The 26,206-nt window shown below is 38.1% G+C and overlaps 3 protein-coding genes and 1 non-coding gene across 5 annotated transcripts; 3 read left to right on the forward strand and 1 right to left on the reverse strand.

Moving 5' to 3' along the window:
- The first annotated feature begins 1,825 nt into the window (after positions 1-1,825).
- Positions 1,826-8,678, forward strand: LOC143889816 (RPM1-interacting protein 4-like). The gene is made up of 4 exons (XM_077394176.1): positions 1,826-2,031; positions 6,745-7,338; positions 8,043-8,240; positions 8,318-8,678. Exons 1-4 carry the CDS (start codon positions 2,026-2,028, stop codon positions 8,348-8,350), a joined length of 831 nt encoding a protein of 276 aa, XP_077250291.1. The 5' UTR covers positions 1,826-2,025; the 3' UTR covers positions 8,351-8,678.
- Positions 8,679-9,791: 1,113 nt separating this feature from the next.
- Positions 9,792-15,347, reverse strand: LOC143889817 (violaxanthin de-epoxidase, chloroplastic-like). 2 transcript variants are annotated; one of them, XM_077394177.1, is made up of 6 exons: positions 15,192-15,347; positions 13,819-14,114; positions 13,558-13,730; positions 12,259-12,355; positions 11,645-12,036; positions 9,792-10,446 (listed from the first exon to the last, which is right to left on the reverse strand). In XM_077394177.1, the coding sequence occupies exons 2-6, from the start codon at positions 14,083-14,085 to the stop codon at positions 9,954-9,956; spliced, it is 1,422 nt and encodes a 473-aa protein (XP_077250292.1). In that variant the 5' UTR covers positions 14,086-14,114; positions 15,192-15,347; the 3' UTR covers positions 9,792-9,953. The 2 variants fall into 2 exon arrangements, with proteins under 2 accessions (XP_077250292.1, XP_077250293.1); XM_077394178.1 differs by having other exon boundaries at positions 15,188-15,341.
- LOC143891502 (U6 spliceosomal RNA) lies at positions 12,098-12,204 on the forward strand. The gene has a single exon (XR_013255380.1). It is a non-coding gene; the product is annotated as a U6 spliceosomal RNA (small nuclear RNA).
- A 6,563-nt stretch (positions 15,348-21,910) lies between the features above and the next one.
- On the forward strand, positions 21,911-25,335 carry LOC143889818 (RAN GTPase-activating protein 2-like). Its single transcript, XM_077394179.1, has 2 exons — positions 21,911-22,062; positions 23,482-25,335. The coding sequence occupies exon 2, from the start codon at positions 23,496-23,498 to the stop codon at positions 25,110-25,112; it is 1,617 nt and encodes a 538-aa protein (XP_077250294.1). The 5' UTR covers positions 21,911-22,062; positions 23,482-23,495; the 3' UTR covers positions 25,113-25,335.
- The last annotated feature ends 871 nt before the right edge of the window (positions 25,336-26,206 follow it).

A 26,206-nucleotide genomic window follows, 5' to 3' on the forward strand; every position in this document is an offset into this window, starting at 1 on the left:
TGGACGGTACACTTCATTTTCAAAAATATGGGTGGGGCCTAAATTGGTACGAACCACACCATAGGATGATCCAAACCATGGACGGCTTGGATCATCCTATGTTGTGGACGGTACGCTTCAATTTGAAAAATATCGGTGGGGCCTACGATTGGGCCTACCATGGACGGCTTGGATCATCCTATGTTGTGGACGGGCCTTAATGTTACTTTACGACCAACTCCATAGAATGATCCAAACCATTCATTTGATGGGCCACAATGTAAATAGGTTGTGCCCCAAAAATCATTTCCATAGGATGATCACAACCCTACAATCTATAGAGGTTGCATAAGATGTAGTTTCTATTTAGATTGGGGGGCTAGGATCAGCCTATGGAAATGATATTTTGGGACACAACCTATTTACGTTTATGGCCCATCAAATGGACGGTTTGGTTTATCCTATGGTGTGGTATGGACGGGGCCTGCGTTGTTCAAAGATGGGCCCACCAACTGTTCCTGTTGAGAGAGAGAGAGAGAGAGAGAGAGAGAGAGAGAGAGAGAGAGAGTGTGACATATACGTTAATGGTTCTTTTTTTCTTTCTTTTTCTAAATGTTCTAATCTCTGTCTAATCGATGGTATTAATGGTTCTTAATGCCAACTAGATGAATGTGACCCACCATTAAATTCCCAAAAAAAATGTATTTTATCTTCTGCTATAGATTGGTTGAGTAATTATCATAATTTAATACTATGTCTGAAGAAATTTGACTGAAAAAAGACCAAGAAAATGGAAAACAGGTTCTACGAGAACCATAATAAAAAAAACAATCAGCCTCCATTACGCCAATATATCTAACAGTCTGAGTTTTTTATATGGTGTCTGGCCGTCTAGTCTAATATTCTTCAGAAAGTACGGTACGGCCCACTGCATGGGATTATCAAAACCGTCCATTTGCTTATCGACAACGTAAATAGGTTGTGTGCCCCCAGAAATCACTTCCATAGGATGATCTAACCATCCGATCTATAGTGGGAACCGGTTCTATGAGTTAAAAAAAGGACTCCCGCCATTGTGAGGTATGGGGAGGGCTAGATGTACGCAGTCTTATGCCTCTGCTTTGTAGAGAGGCTGTTTCCATGACTCGAATCCGTGACCACCAGGTCACAATGGAGCCACCTTACCGTTGTGCCAAGGCTCGCCCTAGAACTGTTCTATGAGTACCATTAAAAAAAACAATTAGCCGCAATCCCTCCGTGTACCAAACAAGGCAACAATACGAAGTTTTATAAGGTGTGTGGTGGTATTGTCTAATATTTTTCCGAAGGGATTTGCTAGGGACCATCGCAGAAAGGCATTTCGCAGCTGGCTGTTGCATGAAAGAGTGGCCACAAAGGCTCACTTTTCAGCAGATTTTGTCATATTCATTTAATTCATATGAGGTGGCTTCCATCTCATGCAACAGCCAGCCGCAAAATGCCTTTCTGAGATCCTCAGTAGCAAATACCTTTTCTCAAAGTACTCTACGGCATACTTAATAAGATGATCCAAACCGTCCAATTGTGGGGCCACAACTTAAATAGCTTGTGCACGAGAAATCATTTCCGTAGGATGATCCTAACCCTACAATATATAGAGGTTTTCCAGAATGTGCAATCCCTCTGTAGATCGGAGGGTTAGGATCACCCTTTGGAAGTGATTTCTTGGGCACAGCCTATTTAAGTTGTGGATCAACAAATGGACGGTTTGGATCATCCCATGGAGGGGCCGTACGGTACTTTTGAAAAATAATGGACTAAACGGCCACACATAATATAAAATCTCCCAACAGTGCTTCCAGATAAGTACATAGTGAAAAGTCAAACAATACAGCTAGTCAATGGAGAATGGGTTGGTGTTTTTCTTCTTGGATCTTCAATGGGTTTGTGAAGGAGCTCTGAATTTTCTAATTTGGGGGAATTTTTCTGTTGGAGAACGGTAGAGGAATAACCTTTTGAGGGATTTGTGGATTTGGGTTTTCTGAATCCTGAGTTGGGTGCATCTAAATGGCGGTGAGTTTGCTTTTTCTTTTTCTTTTTCTTTTTTGGTAAGAGCTGATGAATTTAGACTTGGGTTTTGTTTTTCTGAGCTAATTAATGAATGGGGGGGGGGGGGGGGGGGGGGAGGGATTTTCTGAGCTAATTGTTACTGGGTTTTGTTTTTGAGGTATGATTTTTTTAGGTTCCTTCTTTTTTTGGCTAAGAAATGATGCTTTTTGGATTGTTCTTTTTTTGTTTTTGGTGTTTGAAGGAGATATGAAGTGTTATGGGGTGTGGGTTGGATTTTGTAGATCTCCTTTTATATTTTTGCTAAGCAATAATCTATCTGAAAGGTGAGAATACTATGAGTTCTAGGCATTTAATTTTGTTTTCTTGCTTGGTTTTGTGGTTAGGTTTGGATTTTCTTCTACTATTGTTAAGAAATTACTTATTTGGAATCTTGGTTCTTTGCTTTGTCTATGGGTGGGGATTTAATTGTTTTTTCTTCTTCTTACAAATAGGTTTTCTTCTGGTGTTGTAAAATATGTTTCTTCAGCCTAGGGTTCTTTACTAGGATTGGGCCTGAAAAACTGGGGCCTCTTGTTTGTTGAATTTTATTTAGGTGATAGAGGTTCTGGCCCTGGTTGGACCTGGTCGAACCGTGCCGGATTGCGTGATTGACTGATGCACTGGTTTCAAAACAAAGAGTGGACCTGTTGTTTCAACATAATTAATCAATATGATTGTTCTGGTTATGTAGTTTGTTTGTTTTTTTTTAAAAGCTAAATAAGTGACTAAAATCATGTAATTCTAGCAAAGGGATGAGGCTCCATAAGTTTCTTCTATAAAATGTTTGAGGCTTCATACTTTTTTTTTTCAGAACAAAACTAGTAAGTTCCTTCTTCCATACATATCAGTTAGGCAAGTCCCAACCCCGTTGGGTGGACTGTTGCCACGGACTAAATTTCCATGGATAAAGGTCATTTATTGCTGGTGGGGGCCATTCAATTTTATAGTTACATATTGCGGATATGTATTAGCTTGAAAATAAGCCATTTAGTTGCAAAAGGATTTCAAAAAAGACCAAAGTAGAGTTCATATTGTGAGTGCCCAGAGTTTATCGCTCTTTGGTAATGAAGGTGCAGGTTTGGTGGCCGAGCTTGTAGAAATTCCAAGGATCAGAAAGTCAAAAGATTCTTCCCAAATCTTAGTTGAAGTTAGCCAACAACCTCAGACAATGGCCTTTTCTATTCTTCGGGAACTTGGAGTCACTTTCACCTCTTTTGTTGACCTTGATAGCCCGAGTGATTAGCTTGATGTTCAAACTTCAAAGAGACAAAGTTGGTGGCCTGCTTGGGGAATTTCGCAACATGTGAGTGGACCTATGTTAAATAGCAAGTTTCTCCACTATGAGTGTGTCGATTTTAATGAAAAATGTTTTGTTTTTCATTCCTCTGTAAGACATAGGTAAGAGGGACCTACTTTCAACTTTCTTTTCACCTTAATGGCATAAATTATCAGCCTTATGGTGGGGGTAGCCAAAGGCCATGCTTTACATTGGGATTTGTCATCCCTGGCACCATGCACGCATGAATGGGCTGGTCGCCCATCTTCAGTACATCACAGGCATGATGGGCTTTTTGCTGAAGCTACTTTTCTCTAGGCTTTAGTTATGAGTTATATTTATTTGTGGTGAGGTTCAATTTTGGATGAAGAATTTACACCGTCAAAAGTGTTAGTTGTAGTGTTATCCTGGTACCTATTTTGCTTAATGAGATGTCAGAGGTTTCAGGCATGTTTTGGGCTCTTTTCCTATGGGATAGTTTGGAATTTGGATGTCATTGAAGTGTGGGAGGTTCTAAACTTCAGATTGGAGTTTGGCAGCAGAGGACTACGAGTGTCGTCTTGCTATGTGGAAATGAGAGATCTTTAGTTCTCTGGTACGATAACTAATGTATAAATCTCTTTTGCTATTCCTTTGTATATATACGACATGTGGCTCTTTAGGGTTTATGTTTCTGTTGCCAAAAGTATTAATTCATCCTAACCCTTCGATTTGTGGGGGTTAAAAATGGACAGATTTATGGAGGTTTATACCCGTCCATTTTAACCATCCCAAATCAAAGGGTTGGGATGATCCTCTTGAGCTGAGTTTTGGGGCACACTCAATCTATGTCAGGGCCCATCAAATGAATGGTTTGCATCAGCCAAACAATATGGGCCCCCACTGTAATTTTTTGCCGACCCCAACTAGTTTGGGACAAAGGGAGTTGAGTTGACTAGATTACTATCTGCTCGACCGAGCAGAATCACTTTTCCCTTAATAAAATTCAGCAGGGTAGAAGAGTGGAAGGTTTGTCTAGATATGATGGAAAAACTGGTGAATTCTGATAATGATACTGCAGTCTTCCATATGGGTGGGTGGGAAGTGGTGGGTCAAAGGTATTTTAGTATGTTGATTGTGGGCATAATTCCTAGGAGGATTAAGATTTAACAGGAATTTTTATTAAATGGGTAAGAAGCATAGCTGTCAATTCCATTTCAGTGGGTGTTTCTGTTTTCTTTTAAAACAGTGTTTCTGCATTTCACACATTTTGGTGTTTGATTTAGGAAAAGATGAAACAGAATCAAAAGAAATGCTAAAGATAAAAAAGCATAAAATAGTTAGAAAAAAACTAAGGCAATACACTGTGCACGCATTTTTCTAAATCCACCATCCATTGGTATCAGTTATCATCAAGCAGGGGCGGAGGCTCATATAGCATGGGGGTGGCCATGGCCCCCCAATGACTTGCAAAATCCCTTTTATAGGGAAAAGAAAAACTCTATTAAAGGATGTAAATTCCTGGTGTAAACTAGTTCCCCCCCCCCCCCCACCCACGACCACCACCACAAACCAACCCTGCCAGATTAGAGCTTGTAATACCTAAGGACCAGCATGTTTGAGAATCCAACACCCAATGCAACCAGTGTGAATAGCAACGATATGAAGCTGCCCCTTGAATATTTTGAGTATATCTGTATTACAGCTTCAGTGTGAAACCATTAAAAAAATAAAAAACAAAAAATAAAAGTAAAAAACTGCTTCAGTTGGAATAGCAATCTGATCTGATCTCGGCAGAGCTGTTCGACTGCGCTATACATTATGCACTTATCCACATTATCCACATAACATGTTTCACGTAGTTGGGTCTACAAGCTGGGGTGAAAAGTGGAAACAATATCAGATAGCCCGTCGGATCCTTTACAGATCCATATTTCAGGATTTGATTTGGGTTCAAAAATTTATGGATCCATATTCAAGATCCGTGGATGTGTCCGATTAGGGTCTGACAACGTACAAAAATTGCCTCACATATTTTGCATGGATTAGTATATAACTATATATTAATAGGGTCTTTTAGTATTTTATTCTAACAAGGTTTAGTTTAAATTATAAGGGGGCTTAATCTATACATACCATGTCCCAGTACTCTTTAAACACCATCCCGTGCTACTCTCTGTTGCAACTTGATGTTTTTTTTTTTTTTGAACGGTATTGCAACTTGATGTTGCACTGGCAAGATATTCCAGGTGACCATTCTTCGGATAGTTTTGTTGATCATGAGACCTCTAAGGCTTCGATATCATTTCCTACATGGGCGGAAGATGCTGCAAGTTGCAGCCTTTGTGACTGAATTCACAATCTTGTGATTGGAGACTGGATGGCCGAATCAACCCAACCTTCTTCCCCTTGTTCTAAACTTCGAAATATAATTTTGAAAAGCATGTAATGCCACATAGAGCATGGTTTTATATTTCTACCAAAATCAACATGAAGCAACCGAAATGTTTCTGTTTTCATCCCTACCGAAATGCATATAGACACTAAAATTATAAGTGTTAGTGGTATATCATACCAGGATGTGTTACACAATTATATTTATATGAATTGCATGTGAAATGTTCTGTGTCTATTATATATAATTATATATAAATATTTATATGAATTACATATTGATTTTGGTATGTACGGTATTATCAAATGTGTTGTCGTGCATGTCACTGGGTGTTCGATGTTGTTATATCATTATGGGTGTTATTTTGCTTATGTGTTGGTTTTTTAGTGCGCAATTGTACTTATTCTAGAACTTCCTGAAGTTCCATCTTAAGTGTTAATCATTTGCATATGTTTTCATGTGTTTTCGTAATTTTATTGGACTTTCACTGAAATTTCTGTCCGAAACCGACATGTTTCCATTTCCATCAGGACCAAAATGCATATTGAAACCGAACAATGATAATAGAGTCCACTAACAGTGATAATATAGTCATGGTGCTTCTTGGCTTGAGCCATGTTGGCCACTGACCTGCATTCCTCGAGAAAGTTTGGTCAGTGAAAACAAATATTTTGTAGTGGACAAGTACACTGTAATCTGCCATGATAATGACCCTGACCAAAGACCATGGATTGTAAGCACTTTTGGAAACCTGAGCCAAAACCATGGCACGGTTCTGTTGCCTGAAAATGGGACATTACCATGTCATCAAATGTGGAATGACACACAACAACTGTAAACATCATCGAAACATATCAAGTGCCTATCTTGGCCAAAAGGGAGATTCGAAGATTCAAAATAACATGGATGTAGGTTAAGTCCTGTCTCTACAGACTTTAACCCTTATCTCCCCCACAGTTTTGAATATTCGATCTTTGTTCACTCCTCTTGTTAGAAATAATATTTTTGTGTTTATTTTTTCTGGCAGCAACGTTCGAAAGTTCCTAAATTTGGCAACTGGGAAGCCGAAGAGAATGTCCCTTACACCGAATATTTTGAAAAGGCACGGAAGGGTAAAACTGGGGAAAAGTCGGTCAATCCAAGCAATCCCCAAGAAAACCCAGATGCATTTTCTGATGATGTACCCCCAGTTCATGCTCCTCCAATCATAACTGCCTCTGAACCAGAGGTCCCAACACCAGCTGAGGTGGCAGCATTAAAGCCCAAGCATGAGCGGAGCACAAGCAAAGATGATAGTGAGTCCATACATACATCTGATTCTCCGGCACGCCCTGATATTGTGGGCCGGAGGGCTATTCCTGAGTATCCTCATCAACGGCACGGGGACCGTGGAGTAAATTCTGGGGATCCCCCAAGAAGGGCTAACAGGGTGAGTGGTGGATACGATCGCAGCACTGAGCAGTCACCCCTTCACCCCAATCATCAGGCAAGGGCTGCAAGCAAAGGTGGAGTGTCCTCTCCCGCATGGGAAAGAAAGGGCTCATCTGAAGGTAGCCATGGTTTAGCTCCCAACACCCCTGTAAGATCCAGACTGAGACCCACTACTCGAGGCGATGAAACTGTAAGTCTTTTCTTGATTTTTCATTTTTTGTAATGCATATTCATACAACTACACATATATAAGTAAATACCTAATCTGTCAAACTTGTGTAAACATGATTTAAATGTCTGCAAGTCTTTTCTTGAAGCATATTCATTACCTGATCAGTCAAACTTGTGCATTCATGATTTAAAATTCTGTAAGTCTTTTCTTGATTTTTCATTTTGTAATGCATATTCATACACACATATAAGTTGGGAAACAACCAATTATTCCAAAAGCTTAAGCTGTTGGAGAAGGCGTTGTTTAATCTTTTATACTTTAACACTCCCCCTCACGTGTGGCCCCTCTTTTTAGGGTTGGCCTACACGTGGCACATGTGTTCCCTCTTTTTTGGTTGGCCATCACATGTGGATTTTTAATATCAAGGAGTTTTGAACCGAGGGCAATTGCTCTGATACCATGTGAAACAACCAATTACTCCAAAAGCTTAAGCTTTGGAGAAGGCATTATTAAATGCTTTATACTTTAACATAAGTACATAGTATTAAATGCTTTGTACTACATACCCACTCTGTCAAACTTGTATAAACATGATGTAAATTTCTGTAAATCTTTTCTTGATTTTTCATTTTTGTAATGCATGTACATACAGATATACATTTATAAGCACATACCCACATTCTAAAACTTCTGTAAACATGATGTAAATTTCTGAATTCCAGCCAGAGAAAGGTGCGGCCGTACCGAAATTCGGTGAATGGGATGAGAATAACCCTTCATCAGCTGATGGTTACACCCAACTCTTTAACAAGGTGAGGGAGGAGAAGCAAATAGGAGCAGCTAAGGTTCCTGTCATGCCAACTAATTCATCATACCCCAATGGCGATAAGCAAGAAAACACTCAGGATTCTGGACCAATGGTGTGTTCATCTCTCCCCCTTCTTCTTGTTTCTATTGGCCTTATGATTTGCAATTTCTGAAATTTACTTATTTTCAGATGTGTGGCTGTTTTTCCTGGAGAAGAAGCTGATGTTTGTGTTTCTGGGAGAATATATAAGGCGTGGGCATGTAAATTGCTCTGATGGCTCTTTATATCAAAGAAACCCATTAGAATTGCATTATGTTACTCATCTTGTGTGCCATTTGTTATAAGAAAATATGAGGCCTTGAGGGGAAAACCTTTTATTTGCCTTTTATTGTATACAGTAATGCTTATACACTTCAAGTTATCATTGTAACGTTTATTGTCCGTGTAAGGCTAAGGCTATGTTACATGGATTCTTCTAAATGGGCGATGTATTTGTATATAGGACACGTCTCTTATTCTAATACTTCAAGATTTAGTCTACTTCATGATTCACGGCAACACTTCTTGGTTTCGTTTATTTGTTTTTTCTAGATACTATTACCAAAACATGTTTTGAGTTTTATCCATCCTAGTAGTAAGTTTTTTTAATACGAAAATAAAATATTATATTTACTTATAACATATTAAAACTTTTAATGAGAAAAATGTCTCTAGTCGGTTGACTGGAGAAATTTCTCTAGTCCGCCGACCAATAACACAGTGGGCCCACATTCTTTGGATGATCCAAAGCATTCATTAGATGGGCCCTGACATGGATAGGTTGTGCCCAAAAATCATCTCCACCTTTTTTTTATGAAATGGAAAATCTATCCATTTTTTACCTCCACAAATTGAGGGTTAGGATGATCCTATGGAGCTTATTCTTTAGGCACACCCTATCTATGTCAGGGCCCATCAAATGAATGCTTTGGATCATCCAAACAACGTTGGCTATTGTGTTTTTGGTCGGCAGACTAGAGAAGCTTCTCTTGTCAACTGACTAGAGACACTTTTTTCATTTTTAATATATTACTTAAAATTTGAGAATTGATTGAAGGAAAATGTTATCAGCATAACCATATTTTGATATTTGCACAAACCCAGCTATCTTATCCTCTTTAATCGGCTTGTGAGAGCTTTTTGGGAAATGTAATAACCTTTTGATGGCTCTTTAAATACTAAAAGATGAGATGGTTTGTAAAAATATCAAAAATGTGGTTGTGCTGATTTCATTTGCCTGATTAAAATATTTTAGTGAATCTACGAATCCTCCTTTTTGAGGTTTGTCGAATCCACCCCCCTCTACCTGTGTTGGATTTGGACACTCATTCTGGTATTGATGCAGCATAGTTGAAAGGGCTTGTGGTTCAGCAAATTGACTAACTGGGACTTTGACTTTGATGGGAACTGATATCTGTGTATTTGAAGTACAGTGTTTAAAAAACTTTGACTCGGATGGGAACTCAGGCAAGATAAGAGTTCAGAGGACTTTCGATTGACTAACTCGGACTCGAGCAAGAACTTTGCCAAGGTAAAACTGAGTCAACCCGAGCAAGTTGATGATTGACTAGGAGAGTTTTTAAAGCTTGAAATACTGGTGGTACGACATTAAAAAAAAAACAAATGATTCTCAATGAGACATATAACTTGTCTTTCCCCAATGAATGTTCAATACAAAGATCTTGGTATCATCACCAAAAACACCATTAAAGATATGCACCCAAGCCTGGGATGGATTGAATAGTTACATTTTAGCAACAAAGGGTCATGGCAGAGACTTGTAAGGCTATCTTAGCTTCCTCAGAGGCAGAGCTCTTCCAAAGAGTTTCTCAACCTCCTTTGCTTCCATCTCCAATCCATTCAAAATTTCCATCTCTTCATTACTCAGTCCTTTAACAAAGTTCTGTTCATCATCTATAAGTTCCTTGAATCCCTCTGCTAGTCTTTCAAACAATGTTGCTTCACTCTTCTCAACCTCTCCTTCTATCTGTTCAACCTCTTGAATGATTGTCCTTTCGCCTACTTCCACCGTCTTCTCAAGTCTTTCGACGAGCGGAGGTTCAGGCCCACAAGTATTATCTGTCCTGATGAACATGCCAAAGTCACGCCCGACACTCTTTGCGGCTCGTTCTAGTTCCGGAACTATACTTTCGGGTAAAACTGCACTTTTCGTGTAAACAAATGCACCTCCATATCCATCCCACGCATCATTCCTTCCCCGATAATATACAAATACATAATCATCTGGCTTGTTCTCTATCCTTGATGACAGAATGTACCTGTTGAAGTCATGTAAAATGATATGTGAGGCCTCTAGAAATGAAAAATATAGACATGGTTTGTGGTAGTTTCAAACAGTCACAGATATTTGTCTTGGGAATTTCTCAGGAAGGATGTATCTTGGGATTTTTTTTTGTTATTTTCGGATTTATATTGGGAACATTTGGAAAACTATGTAAAATATATACTCAACTCAACTAAGCCTTTGTCCCAAACTAAGTGGGGTCGGCTATGAATCCTTTAGAAAATTTTCATGAAGAAGGTGAAAGAATCTACCTGGCTCAAATTGACTAAGTCTAATCCTGACACTAGTTGGGTTTGTCTCCATGGATCATTTTCTTCCTATAAATCCGAAAATATGTAAAATATATAAAATATAAATTTTAAGAATAAAATTAGTATAACAAATTATATCGTGAATTTATCGGGATATTTTTATGATCGATATTTTCGAAAATATCAGAGATATTTGTGACTTGTGACTATGGTTTCAAGACAAGGAATGATATCTGCACTCCCATATTTTGATAATGGCACTCCTCTCTTTGTTAAACACTTCTATGATCTTATGCTGGTAACTTTGTATATAAGCCTTTAACAGCTAGTTAAAAAGTGGAGATCGAAGAAAGAAGTGCCATTATCAAATATAGGAGTTTATATACTCGAGGTTCTGAAAATCAGAATTGAATCGTAAATCGCACTAATATTGTCGATAGAAACAATTGTAACACTATAAACATGCAACCATATGTTACACGGATTCTTCTGAATGGGCGAAGTACCTGTGTCAGACACATGTCGGATTCTAATACTTCAATATTCTTTGCAAATGTTCTTTGCAACACCTCTAGACCTCTTTTATCTATTTTTTTTCTGAATAATACTGTCACAACTTTACAATTACCACATGTTTTGAGTCTTAACCGTCCTAATAGTAAGTTTGTATATGAAAATAAAACATTCTATTTACTTAACCTATTTAAATTTCAATATATTTCTTGTTATAACCATATTATTAGAGATTTGATTAAATTTTTTGATGAATCCATGAATCTTTCTTTTCGAGGTTTGCTGAATCCAGCACTCATCCATGCCAAAATCGTATCCGTACTAATGCAACGTAGAACCACACACATACTAAATTGTAACATATAATATTGACATGCACTCAAATGAAGGTAGGGGGGAGAGAGAAACCAGTCATCTTGGTAATGGAGGTACTCATTGTCATGATTGTAGAGTATCCCGGGCTGTGCTGGATCCTGCACAAATTTCTGAGCAGCGGTTCGAGTGAAAAACCCGCTGTCAGGAGTTCGTATCCGCCATGTCAAATTTCCCACGAGTTTGTTGGACTCCAAATGAAACTCGTGCAATTGGCAATCGAAAGCATCAAAAGTTGGATTCAAGCCACTTGTTATGTACCACTTCCCATTAAAATCTGCCATATTGAAGCTTTTAACAAGTGCAGAGGGATCAGGAACAAAGAATTCGCCAACATCTGACTTCTGTGGAACACATTTCTTGCGCGAGACAGCGCACTCATTGAATTCATCCACGATGCTGTTCTCAAACAGATCACCACATTTGATCTGCAAGAATGAAAGGACTAGGATATGGATCAAATCACAATCAGTCTATATTGACAAGAAAGTCACATTCTCTTGGAGACATCAGAGAAATTGGAACGATTAAGAGAAGATTAGCATGACCCCTGTGCAAGGATGACACACACAAATCGAGGAATGGCCCAAATTTTTTTCTTTCAAAAAGAAAAACAAAAGAAAAGGAGGTCCCATGAATGTGTAGCCAACCTGGCATTCGGTTTCATCAGGTCGATTGTTACATGTCTGCAGACATGCAACATTTGCTGCACAAGATGGGTTTGCTATGCACTTGGCCAGTTCCAACCTGAACAAAAAACCAATGTACCATTAATCTACAATAAAGCATATATTGTTACTGGATATAGGGGCATAATTATAAAGAAAGTATACAGTTTTCTACACCACTAAAACAGGTTTTCCATTTTGTTTGCACAAAGAAATGCAAGGGCTGCACATAGCCATGGTTTCTAAACTTAACCTTGGATAGTTCAAGACGGGTTATTCACATTTCATTTGATGGTCAGAGGTGAACTGAAAGCTAAGAAGTAATAATCTAAAGATTCCATGGGAAAAATAGAGAGGTTGAATCCATGGGCAGGCAAGAGACAAATTGGTAAACTGAAACATCTAAGTAGCCCGAGGAAAAGGAAGCAAAACCAATTCCCATCATAGTGGCAAGCAAAATGGGAGCAGCCTAAACCATGGAAACATTGTTGTGGGAGAGCAAAAGGGTTATAAGATAAAGGAGCAACAACAGAAAATCATAAGATAACGATGAAAAACAAAACACACAACAGGAATTGGGTAGAGCGTCGAAATTTAAAGGACTAATACTTGACCCTTTTCCCATTTTGATAATGCCGAAAGAGTATTTAAAAAAGGACTGTTGAAAACTTAAGAAACTCGTCTTAAGTTTCAAATAGAACTTATATAGATCTTTTTCTAAAACACATTACATCTACAGGAATAAATCATCTAAAACCATAAATCCTTATAACCTCTAATTCAAATAACTTGCTAAGTACTCTTTACTACTTGTAACCTTAACCTGAATTACCCCTCCTCCCTAACCTACTATAGCCCTATCTCTTTGTTCTCTTCTACTGATGCTTAATGCATGTTTCATATTGATTTTCGATGATTCTTTTCACATGTTTCTTCTTTGCTTTTCGTAGAACTTTTCACTTCCTGCATTTTTTTTTCTTTTTAGAACCCTCGCTTCCCGCATTACTTCTCACTTTAGCAACTATGACCCTGAGTATTTGTACTAAAGAGGGAAGCTTTTTTCACGCATTGAGTTGACACCAAATGGAATATTTGGAATTAGCTGATTCTTTCAAGTTTATCTCAACTAAATAGCCATTTCATTATTTCAACCAATTTCAGGACATAAATCTAGTAAATTGAAAGTCCCACTGCCACAAACCAAATTTAAGATAAATTGGCATTTACACTTGAGCCAGTGTGAATCAATAGCTCTTTAGCTTTAAATTTGAAACCAAATACCTGCATTCCTTCAAAAGACAGGTACATGTCTTGAGTGCATCAACTGCTTCTGCAGATGGAATGGCCAAAAATGCGCACGCCAGTAAACCCGCTACTACTATAACTTGCACTTGCCTCAATTGCTTTATAAGCTTCAATAAAATAGCTGTTAGTAATCCCATTTCCTCCTCTACCTACAAAGAATTCAAAAAAAAAAATCAAAATCAAAATGATGGAAATCGTCAAGATCAATTATATTTTAGGATCTCATGAAGGAGATACCTCAGAATTGCTTTTGCCAACATCAGTGCTACTCGCTCGAGAGATCTTTCTTTTCCTTCTTGCAGTGAGACATGCTGCTCTACACTCCAATCGATGACAATATCTATGAGATTTTGTCTGTAGAGTGACCCTTGAGACACTGCTACTGAGCTGAGATTTCACCTTAACTAGGTGCAAATGATGTTGGGAAATAATTCTGAGCGACCTTTCGCCCCTTGTAGGCAGCGATTCTAGACATGCAACCATACTTTCAAAACTGGACGCCATATTATAATGGATTGGATTCCAAACATAACCTGATCATTGTAGAAACTTGTTAATGGCACTTAGAACTGTATGATTCCAGTTTGGTGTCTCAGTTGGACTGAAAATTTCGAGTTGGATTCATAACTGAAAATGACCTATTGCTTTAAAACAGCTAAACAGAGTATTGGTCTCAATTGGACTGAAAATTTCGAGTTTAGCTGCTTGTCCCTAGCAAACTGTTGAAGTATTAATGATTAAATAACCCCAAGTCTGACTGCTTAAGCTTTTGGAGTAATTGGTTGTTTCACACGGTAGCAGAGCTATTGCATCACAGCAGGTGTCCTGGGTTCAAAACCCAACAACTCCTTGATATTAAAAATCCACATTTTTAGCCAACCCCAAAGAGGGGCCACATGTGCCACGTATTACGCCAACCCAAAAAAAAGAAAAAGAAGGGCCACCCGTGAGGGGGAGTGTTAAAGTATAAATAAATAAATAACACCAACTCTAACAGCTTAAGCTTTTGAGTAATTGGTTTTTTCACATGGTATTAGAGCTATTTCCTCATGAGCTATTGCCTCATGGTAGGTCCTGGGTTCTAAATCCAACAACTCCTTAATATTAAAAATCCACATGTACGACCAACCCAAAAAACGAGGGGTCACACATGAGGGGGAGTGTTTAAGTATAAATGATTTAATGACACCAACTCTAACAGCTTAAGCTTTTGGAGTAATTGGTTGTTTCACACAAACCTGTAACTGAAAATGAACTATTGCTTTAAAACAGTTAAACAGAGTACTGAACTTGGAATCTAAGAGCCGATGTCGAAATTGTTGCAATTATATATGACATTTAACTCTTAAACAATGTTATGTAACCATAAAATCACAATAAATAGAAAAGAAAATGGAAATTTGCATTAAAACCTTGTCATTGCAATGGAATTGATACAAGCAATCCCCTCCCCTTGTTTGTTATTGGCACCTTTCTCTTTATTTCAAGCTTTCCCCCACTATTTGTTACAATTCCCAACAAGTTGTATAATTTTGTTGAGAATTACCAACAAAGAAAGGGTGCCAATATAAAAAACAGAGGGGGGGTGGGTGTGGCAAATACTCACATACATTGATCAATACAAACTCCAAAGAAGCTTTGATTCAAGAAAGACGAAAGTGGGTTCAATGCTGGAGACTCTGATTTTCATGGCAGGAGTTTCAGAGGAAAATAGAGGGAAAATGAAATAACGTGTGGAAAGGAAAATGAGGGGACTTGATAAGAAATCGTGTGGAAACAATGCATGCAACGTAGTTGCTCTGTCCAAGGGATGTGTGTCAAAGATGCTTAATGTCGCACGCCCTTGTTTTTGTATTTCCACCCATTCCGTACTCTTTTTTTGGTAGTAAAGTTGGAAGTACTACAATCCCACCGTACACGTGGCACTTGAGCGTGGTGGTGCTGATCAGGATCGTAGATCTTGTGGGCCACCATGTTACCACCACTTCAAGCTGACTTGTCATTTGCCCGAGTAAACACCGTATGAAAATTGTTTTGAGTCATTGTCCAGAAAAGCTCTTAATTTTTTAGTTCATGTTACAGGAGTTTTAAGTGATTTTTGGATGTTTTGTCCCAACTAGTGATGCTTGGAGTGTCATATAGTTCAAAACATGAGTGCTAGCAAGATGCTTGCATGAGAAATTGTTATAATAAGCCCAAATACATACTAAAAAATCATCACATAAATTAAAAAGAAAAAACTACTCAAAATAGTTTTACAATATCGAACACCGGCATGCGTTGTTGTTTATGTTTGATAATTTAGCGCATACCACATTTCGCTTGTAATTCATATAAATATTCATATATAATACAGACATCACACTTCGCATGCAATTCATAAAAAGGTAAATGGTTTCTGAGCTCGAGCTCAGATAGATTATCTAAGGTAGAGACTCTAAATAGGGTGGGTGCCTATGTTGTTTGGGTTATGTTAGATATTGATTATATAGGACCTAAATAGATAGGGTGTCCTTAAGAAATCATATCTATAAGATTATGGTAACCGTTGATTTGTGGAGGTTTAAAATGGACGTCTAGAAAATGGGTCATTTTGTACCTCAATGATCCTATGGAGATTGTTTATTAGGAGCACCATATCTATATCAGGTTCTATGGAATGAATGGGTTTGATGAGTCAAACAACATGGGAGATGGTGTATTTATAGTGGCTACCTCAGATAAGCTATCTGACATTTTGGTGTGCTTTCGATGGAGATGGAAATGGAAACACTTTGGCTATTTCATGTCAGTTTCGATAGAAATTTAAAACCATGCAACAAATCAACCCGGAAATTCCCAATCTACTCCAAAAAAAGTCACAAATATCATCAAAGTGGGGGATCCTATTACCTTCGCAAGAGTGATGCTTCTAAAAGTTGATCTGTGTAAAAACTCCTTGTGATCAAAGTGTATTGATCTCCACTCTTGATACAATGCCACTAGGAAACCATTTGGCCGCTGGCCTTATCCGTCATTCCCTCGTGCTAAACACTACTTGGTAAAATCTATTCTTCTTCAGACTTTTGCTCTAACCACTCTTTCTTTAATTGTCCAATATCTTCAAGTCAAAACCATCCAACTTTGGATGCCAATTTTCCACTTTGGAATATGTATTCTTAAAGAAATAAGCTATTGTCACCAGCAACTTATTTATCTTCTAAAGCTGTCTCACTTGTTAATGGCAATGGATTGAGTTTACCTTCCTTTTTTGTCTCTTTTTGAGCCATGTGACTCTTGATTTATTTTTTTTCTCTAACAATTCTGTACAACCCTTAATATTCACATAGCCATTCTTTGACCCCCTCTTACCATTAATTCCTCCTCCCCTAATGACCTTGTCTCCTAAAACCTTTTTTAGCCTCCAATCAAAGTAAGAACTTCCTCTGTTTTCACCTATGTTCCACCATTAGCTGACATCTTCCACTCCAAAGTAGTTTGATTATGATCTGATGTTGGTTTAGGCATTGCCACTTAAAGTACAATTCCATACTAAAAAGCAGTTGCATAGCATCGGGTCCGCTCGTGGTGGAAGTACATTCTGATACTCAAAACCTAATTCCCTTGGGGCCAACAAATCAATGGCTTAGATCATCAAACTTAGTGGATCTACTATATTTTTAGAAAAACTTCACTCTTACTAGTTTTTCTAGCACAGCCATAATCATTCGATTGGAGGACATTTACCTGCTAACTTCAGACCTTTAATCTTATGCTTTTAATCTTCAAAAATCTCTCAACTAGACATTAGGATTGCAGAATCAATGCAATTTTTTTAATCTTAGAAAAACTACCATATATAGGTTACATATGTCGTGGCTAGGATCGCCCGATCAATGTACTATTTGGGATATAAGCAGTTGCAACACTCTTCTTTATCACCTTTGGGTTTTTCTCACCTATAGTCCCACATCGGAAATTCAACATAAAGTTCTTAAGGATTTAAAGAACACATTTTTGATATCTTTACAAAGCCCAGTCGAAGTATCTTGGTAGAAACCCAGAGATAGTAAAGCCTCAAGGTCCATGCACAGTCAACAAGGTCTAACTATCTTCTAGAAAGAGCATCTTCTTGGAGATTGTTGGAGCTTTATGACTGTAAATGGCCTTGAGGCAATAACATCTCTGAGATTCAACCATACTGCTTTGAATGGACTTTTTATAGTTAAGAGAAAAGAATTTTTTAAATGCACACAAGACCTTTTGTAGAGTTTCCAATGTGTAACTGAACTTTAAATAAGCAAATACTTTTATTAAAAAAACAAAAGGGCCTGATTTGAATTTTCAAAATCCAAAAATAAATAAAGGGTGAAAATAAAAAATAGAAGCTAATAGCAGGGCTTTCCTATTAAAGTTAAAAACATTTCCAACACAGAGAAGCATATTGTGACCATTTTAAGAAAAAACTTTGCACGAAACTCTTAGGGCGATGATATTTTCACCCCTGCAGTACGCATGCGCCCCCTTTTAACGTGATTTGACATAAAAAAGCGTTAAAGTTGCCCACTATTCACGTCAAATCACGTTATAAGGGGGGCACATGCGTATTGCAGGGGGTGAAAATATCATCTCCTTGCTCTTAGCATTGGTATTCATTTTTGAAAATAAATAAATTTGTCATGTCCATTTTGCATGTGCAAAAATGAAGATTCTTAAAGATGAAGGCACTTTCTAGATTATATAAAAGACAGGGCGTGGTTAAAGGTATAAGAGGGTTTTGTCCAAATATAAGCTATTTGGATGTAGAGAAAAAATTCAATGGTTTGGATCATCCTACAGAAAGCAAAAGAAGTATTTGGAGCATCACTTTTCTCCTAACAAAAATCTGGTGAAATACATTTATTCTAGATTTTTTATAAGAAAGTGCAGGAGTGTTTGGATCTAGGGAAAAGAAATTATGAAAAATAATACTTTTCAAATTAAAATATTCCATAAGAATACATTTCCAGGGTCTAGAAGGTTCACAAATTCTTTAAAAACAAGGAAATTTTTCGATTTTAGGAAAAAAAATCATGAAAAAAATAAGTTTTTCAAACATTGGAAATTGATTTCCCTGCGGAAAAATTCAAAAATAAAAATAAAAAATCCTAATTCAATATAATTCCGTATATTTCAACTAACATCTCTTGTACCTTAAAATTATAACTAGACCCCCTGTTTTTATTTAATCTAAAAGAATGCCCTCATCTTTAAATGTCTTCTTTTTTGCACTTGCAAAATGGTCATGACAACGTTTTTATGCTTATGCAAAATGAGTTTCAATGCTAAGAATGTCATGCATTTTTTTAAAAAATGGTCATAATACCTTTCTTTGTTTGGGAAACGTTAAACTTTAGAAGGAAAGCCCTCCTTTATATTTTCTATTTTATCTTTTATATTTGAGAAAAGTGTTCCTGAGCTCTAGCTCAGATAAACTTATCTGAGCTAGAGCTCAAAAACACATGTGGCCCCACATTTTTGGGGTGATCCAAAGCATTCATTTGGAAGGCCCTTCCATAGATAGGGTGTGTACGGTGTACCAAAAATTAGCCCTACGTGATCATCCTAACCCGGAGAGTTGTTGAGGGAAAAAATGGGCAGAAACATGGATACACAGTGACTGAACATTTCCCCCTTCACCTTTGATTGGGTTAGGATGACACACCCTATCCATGGAAGGGCCTTCCAAATAAATGCTTTGGGTCCCCCAAAAAATGTAGGGCCATATGTGTTTTTGAGCTAGAGCTCAGATAAGCTTATCTGAGCTCTAGCTCAGGAACACTTTCCTCTTTATTTTTTTAGATTTTGAAAATTCAATTGTGGCCTTTTTCTTTATAAAACTACTCTGTAGGAGGTTTGGGTGTTTGGGGCTTACATACAGTTCAGTCTTACAGTGAAAACTCTACAAAAGGTCTATGTGTTTAAATAAGTATTTTCTCTTATCTTTATGAAGCCCATCCAAGCGGCATTGTTGAATCTTGGAGATATTGTTGCCTAAGCCCTTGTACAATCATAAAGCTCTAAAATATGGTTGGAGGTTGTTGACTGTGCTCTTTGGATGCAGGTAAATACCTTGTAGAGTCGTGGTGTAAGTAGTCAGCACGGAGGAGGCTAGCCTTGGATTTCCCTAGAACTTGCCTAGTAGTATAGAAGTAGTATTCGGTTGTCGGTATCATAGAGTAGTGGTAAGGAGTGTCATTACCAGTATAGAGGAGGAGGGATAAGTTGAAAAAAAACATCATTCCCAAAAAAATCCAAGCAAAATTCTACTTTTTTGTGGCTTTTGACTTAGATTTCTTTGGGAGAAGACAAGGGTAACACATCAGCAGACATGTAAGGATAAAGCAGGAGACATCCCTAGTAGTCTCTAAAGATTTTAATGCTATATTGGCAACCAAACAAGGGGATTTGTTAACATGACACTCAAATGCCAAGCACAACCCATAAGCCAATAAATTATTGCTAATACTTTGATTGGGCTTTGTATAGATATGAGAAATATATTCTTTAAATCCCCAATAAACTTGGGAAATGATTTCAGCGCTACTCTGATTTGATAAAGATGCGCGACACATCTTGTCGTTTAGTATTTAAAGGGTGGTAAGAGCTTTTTGAGAACCGAAATATTCTTCTCACAGCCCTTTAATTACTAAACGATAAGATGGTTCGCTCATCTTATCAAAACATGGTAGGGCTGAAATCATTTCCCATAAACTTTTGTCGAGTTTATGATGTGGGACTAAACTCTAGGAGGGAAAACCCAAAGGTCATAAAGGAGAGCTTTGCTACTGCTCGTGTCTCAAACAGTACACTAATCGGGTGATCCTAACCCTCACATGTGGCCTATAAATGGAAGCTTTTTGAAGCTTAGGCCTTGTTCGTTCAAGTCACAATGGTCGTCATAATCTAGTTGAAAAGATTTTTAAAGATTGAAATGAGGAGGTTGTCATCATGGTTTTAAATTTCGGTTTCGGAATGCATTTCGGCCCTCACCGAAACCGAAATACCGGCCGAAATGGGATACACCATTAAAAAATAATATTTTATTTGAAAAATGCTATTTGGTTAAAAAATTTGAGATTTTTGAGTTGAATTTCTCGAAATATCGGACAAAATATTAAAGAACGAAATTTCAAAATTTCGGCCGTTCGGGTATTGGTGATTTCTGTTTCGGTGTTGACCGAAATCCAGATTTCGGCCGAAATTTAAAACCATGGTTGTCATTAGAGTGGTTTTGGCGAACTAAGGGCCCACTGGATGAGTTGGTTGGACTTTGTGCATGAGTGTCCACTTAAAACTATAGCAAGAAGTAGAGTTTTTATTTGTTGTCTGTGCGTACATTCACATATTTTTCTAAAAATATCGTGGGGCCCCCACTATTGGATAATCTAAACCATTCCTTTGTTGGGTGCCAATGCAAATAGGCAGTGCCTGAAAATCATATCGATCGGATGATCCTAACCCTCCAATCTGTAAAAGTTTAGATCACCTATGGAGATTATTTTTAGGCTAATGTCACAAACCCATGTAAGAATGTTAGGGCTGCACATTTAACCGTCTAAACCGATAAACCGAACCGAACCGGGCATTTCGGTTCGGTTTTTAGTGCCATTGGTTCGGTCGCGGTTTCCGTTATTCATAAACCGATTGGATCGGTTCGGTCACGGTTTAGAAAATTTTTGAACCGGAAAAACCGAACCGAACCGATGGCATTTTTGTTTTATTTATTTAATCATATATATCAGCCCCTTTTCTTTACTTGGCACACCCAAATCTAGTATATCTAATATCTATGACTGGAAAGAGGACCAAATGGGTGTCCAAGTAAGTAAAGGGGCGAAAAATACACATATATCAGCCCCTTTTCTTTACTTGGCACACCCAAATCTAGTGTATCTTTGACTGGAAAGAGGACCAAATGGGTGTCCCAACTAAATAAAGGGGCGAAAAATATAAAATATCATGAATTTCACGCTGAAAACTATGCATTGCAGCCCTTTACATTTACACTGTTCAGAAATTGTTTGGTTTCCAAGAAGATTTTGATTTGTATTTCTCACATTTGCAGCCCTTTTTGCCTTGTGTTTTGGATTCGGATAAACCGTGAACCGAACCGAACCGATCCGGTCAAAACCGGTTTGGTTCGGTTCGGTTCTACCCCCCAAACGGTTCGGTTATGGTTTGGAAGAACATCGGTTCGGTTCCAGAAATCCCCCTAAACCGAACCGAACCGAACCGAACCGTGTGCAGCCCTAAAGAATGTGTACAATGGGCGCCAGAGAAAGCCGAGAAGGATACTTGAGCGAAGGATACTAGCATTCCTCAAAACCAAAAAATCCAAGAAAAATAATAAAGAGTATTTCTTTGTCCTACCACTATCTTCCACATTTCATTTTCACTTTGTTCCCTCCGTCCCCAGAAAAATCAAAAGTGTGAAGAAAGAAGAAGAAGGAATTCTTACAGGTATTATTATTTTATTTTTCATTTTCTTCAACCCTTTGTCATTCTCACATTTTCTTCCATTATTCTCAGAAGAAGTAGGGTTAGGGTTAGGGTTAGGGTTTGGTCTCCATTTTCTAAACCCTACCTCTCTCACCGTCATTATTTGAATCAGATTAAAAAAACGCACTACGTTTAAATGGACGTCTGAGATCAGAGATCGAAAAACTCCACAATCGAACTTAGGGTTTTATTCTTTTTATTTTAAATGATTTATGGTTTTCTTGTTAGGAATAAATTTTCTTATTTAGATGCTTTCCTTATTTATGTTATTGCTATCTTATATTAGGTTTCCTTATTTCCTTATTTCCCTATTTTCTTTTCTGATAGAACGGTGTTCTATCATTTCTTCTTTGTAGTTATCTTTCAACGATCTCTTCTTCCCAGTTTTATGTGTACTTACCCTTGATTAAGGTTCTGATTGAAATGGGTTCGATTTTTTCATTTCTTTTCCCCATTTTTTCACTGGCATTATTTTAGTATCCAAACTTGTTCTTTTTTATGATTTTTTTTATATCTTTTTTTTTCTTTTTCAAGTATATATTTGTATTTTTCCCTGACGAGTTGATCGCAAAATCAATAAATATGCCAATTCTGCATTTTTTATTTATTTTTGTGTGCTTTGTGTGAGTTTTCGCGTAGAGCTAATAATGTAGTGTAGCCTGTTTAAACTGTGTTTGTCTCTACTAGTTGGATTGTTGATAGAAATGTTCAACAGATTGAGAGTATTTGTATATGGTGAATAGAAATCCATTCTTGGTTCTTGTTATAACCAAGGTTTAAAATTTCAGTTTCGGTACCGGTTTCGGACCCTGAAATTTCAAACGGTCGAAATCTGGTACAAAACCCGAAACCAATATTTTATTCAATATTAAATTTCGGTGAAATATTAAATTAATATTTAAAAAAAAACAAGATTTTTTCGGTCAAATTTCGGTGTCGGTCTCCACCGAAAAAAAAAACCGAAATTTCGGCCGAAATAAAATACCGTTTTGGTTTTTATCGATTTCGGTGTCGGTCTCCACCGAAATCCGAAATTTCGGATTTCGGTCGAAATTTAAAACCATGATTATAACATAACATGCTTGCCCGTTTTGCGTAGGTGAGCCCCACCTTAGATCCTTCCATGGCCCCCAAAACTGCATTAATATTTGGCTGTTGAATGTGGACCTTTACCTGCATTTTTATACTCTTGAACTCTTTTTTTGCGGGCTTTTGATTGGATGTTTGGGGTCTCTATCTATTTGGTCATTGTGATCCACAAATGAGGACCCTAGCTATGCAATACAGGCATGCCTTATCATAATGAGGATCATTGGCACTAGATCATCGCTCTTTATGTAAGATGAGTGTTTAATGTTCCCGACACTAATGGTGTTTCAGGGGATCATCCCAACATGGAGAAGGCTACACAGACATTTCAAGAACGACCATTTTCAATCAAGCTGTTTCCCCCAAGCCAGCGCACTCGGCTTATGCTTGTGGAGCGAATGACTAAGAACCTCTCCACTCCCTCCCTCTTCTCCAGGAAATATGGTCTCCTGAGCAAGGAAGAGGCCGAGGAGAATGCAAAACGAATAGAAGATGCGGCTTTTGCTGCTGCATCTGACCACTACGAGAAGGAGCCTGATGGTGATGGAAGTTCTGCAGTGCAGCTTTATGCCAAGGAGTCCAGTAAGCTCCTACTTGAAGTTCTTAAGAAAGGCCCAATGCCGAAGGAAGATGGAGAAGTAGTGGATCCCGTTCCTCGCTCAACTGTTTTTGATATTTCAGGAGGCCGTCGGGCCTTTATTGAGGCAGAGGAGGCCGAAGAACTTCTAAGGCCGTTAAAAGAGGGAGGGAACTTGTACACAAAGATATGTTTTAGCAATAGAAGCTTTAGTGTCGATGCCGCCCGTGTTGCAGAACCTATCTTGGTATCAGTTAGGGATCAGTTGACAGACGTTGATCTGTCTGATTTTATTGCTGGTAGACCCGAGGCAGAGGCTCTTGAAGTCATGGAGATATTCTCTTTGGCTTTAGAAGGCTGTGTGTTGAAGTATCTGAACCTCTCAGACAATGCCTTGGGCGAGAAGGGTGTCAGGGCATTTGGGGCGCTTTTGAAATCCCAGAGAAGCTTGGAGGAGCTTTACTTGATCAATAATGGCATCTCGGAGGAAGCTGCCCGAGCTGTATGTGAATTCCTTCCCTCCACTGAGAAGCTTAGGGTCCTTCATTTCCATAATAACATGACAGGAGATGAGGGTGCAATTGCTATTTCCGAGGTTGTAAAACTCTCGGCCTCATTGGAGGACTTCAGATGCTCCTCTACAAGGGTAGGCTCTAAGGGAGGAGTTGCATTGGCTCAGGCATTGGGTACTTGTTCTATTTTGAAAAAGCTCGATCTCCGTGACAACATGTTTGGCGTGCTTTCTGGCATAGCTCTTAGCAAATCTTTGTCAAGACATGCGAGTCTTACAGAAGTGTACTTGAGCTATTTGAATTTGGAAGACGAGGGTACAATTGCACTTGCCAATGCCCTAAAGGAATTTGCGCCGTCACTTGAAGTGTTAGATATGGCCGGAAATGATATCACAGTTGGAGCTGCTTCCGCATTGTCCGAGTGTATAGCAACAAAACAGTTTCTTGTCAAGTTGAACTTGTCCGAAAATGAACTAAAGGATGAGGGTACTATTCTGATTAGCAAGGCATTGCAAGAGGGTCATGCGCAGCTAAAGGAAGTCGATATGAGCTCAAACTCCATAAGGAGGGTTGGTGCGAGACTGTTGGCACTGGCTGTTGTGGACAAGCCTAGTTTTGCGCTCTTGAACATCAATGGGAATTACATATCCGATGAAGGAATTGATGAAGTGAAGGAGATATTGAAAGGTGGAAAGAACTCACTTGACGTGCTTGGACTGTTGGATGATAATGATCCCGAAGGAGAAGATGACGATGATAAATCAGAAGCAGATGAAGATGATGGCGAATTGGATTTGAAGCTTGAGCACCTCAAAGTTGACCAGGAGGAGTAGAACTGTTAGAGGCTACGTCAGGTATTTTTCATTGTCGATTATGAGGCTATGTCTGGACCATTTGTGATTCTGTTGTAGGCTCTAATTCTGTTGGAAAATTATATGTAGCACTTCATTGGACCGAAGTTTATTTAACAGAATTTCATTGACTGGTTTTTTAATGTTAGAAACCAGCTGCTGTAGCTTGAAGTAGAAATGGGGCAACCTGTGCTTTTGTTCAATAGTTTTTATGACCATGGGTATGAGTTATTTTAGGTATGCTTTAGATTTGCAAAAGTTCTTGATTGGATTCAACAAGTTATATTGATTAGAAATGTGCTTGTAGTTTAGATCAAATGTATGGCACTTTCATTGATAACATATCATTTTTCTTTGTTTGTGTTGCATACCTAGTGCTGTATCTCATGGGTATGCAATACTGTATCCTTTTCTGTATACTGGATCTTTTAAAAAAGTGGATTCATTGTCGACTCTCAAGTCTATGTCCTCATCCATATTCGTATCTGGTATTAATTTTAGAACAAATCAGAGTCTAAAACATGCTGTGTTCCGGCATAGATTCCATTCTAACTCAAGTACTTTAATTTTTACCTGGATGAAGATCTTGTGCAAATCAGACTGCAGAGTAGGCAACATAAAATCCCTTCTCTTTGGTTAAGATCCATTTTTGTGAATATTTTATGGTTGTAACTATCACTGATCTTTCTATTTCTTCTCGGTGGTAGTTGTCTCGATATATTGTTTTTCTGGTGGATAGCATACTATTTTCTTCAGTTGCTATTTAAATTGTTTCCTTGAATGATTTCTCAACAATGAGGATATGCTATATATATGCAGCTTTGCTTGATGAACATATTTTATGTTTATGATTGTAGCATATTGCTTATGGAATCTTATGACCATACCTTTTGTTTATAGCAGACTCTCCTTTTAAGCTGTGATTGAAACCAAATCTTTTTCTTTCTTTCTCTCCAATCATAGCAAAATAAATTACCGCAATTTTTTTTATAGGGGCGGCTTGCTGTGATTCAAAGCTGCCTCATGTGTTCTTTCTGTTGAATTTGCAACTGGCTGTTACCTTTCATCCTTATGCA

Source organism: Tasmannia lanceolata, unplaced genomic scaffold, assembly GCF_043159265.1.
Source record: "Tasmannia lanceolata isolate RefF3 unplaced genomic scaffold, GAP_Taslan_0.1 ptg000013l, whole genome shotgun sequence".
NCBI classification, from domain to species: Eukaryota; Viridiplantae; Streptophyta; class Magnoliopsida; order Canellales; family Winteraceae; genus Tasmannia; species Tasmannia lanceolata.

Bases quoted from the DNA above. Each gene is read 5' to 3' on its own strand.
- LOC143889816 (XM_077394176.1), top strand. The intron at 7,339-8,042 runs GTAAGTCTTTTC...TCTGAATTCCAG, and splicing joins CTACTCGAGGCGATGAAACT to CCAGAGAAAGGTGCGGCCGT. The intron at 8,241-8,317 runs GTGTGTTCATCT...ACTTATTTTCAG, and splicing joins CTCAGGATTCTGGACCAATG to ATGTGTGGCTGTTTTTCCTG.
- LOC143889817 (XM_077394177.1), bottom strand. From the start codon at position 14,085: ATGGCGTCCAGTTTTGAAAGTATGGTTGCATGTCTAGAATCGCTGCCT. The intron at 12,356-13,557 runs GTATTTGGTTTC...TTTTTTGTTCAG, and splicing joins TGTCTTTTGAAGGAATGCAG to GTTGGAACTGGCCAAGTGCA. The intron at 12,037-12,258 runs GTTGGCTACACA...TCATTCTTGCAG, and splicing joins CTGATGAAACCGAATGCCAG to ATCAAATGTGGTGATCTGTT.
- LOC143889818 (XM_077394179.1), top strand. From the start codon at position 23,496: ATGGAGAAGGCTACACAGACATTTCAAGAACGACCATTTTCAATCAAG.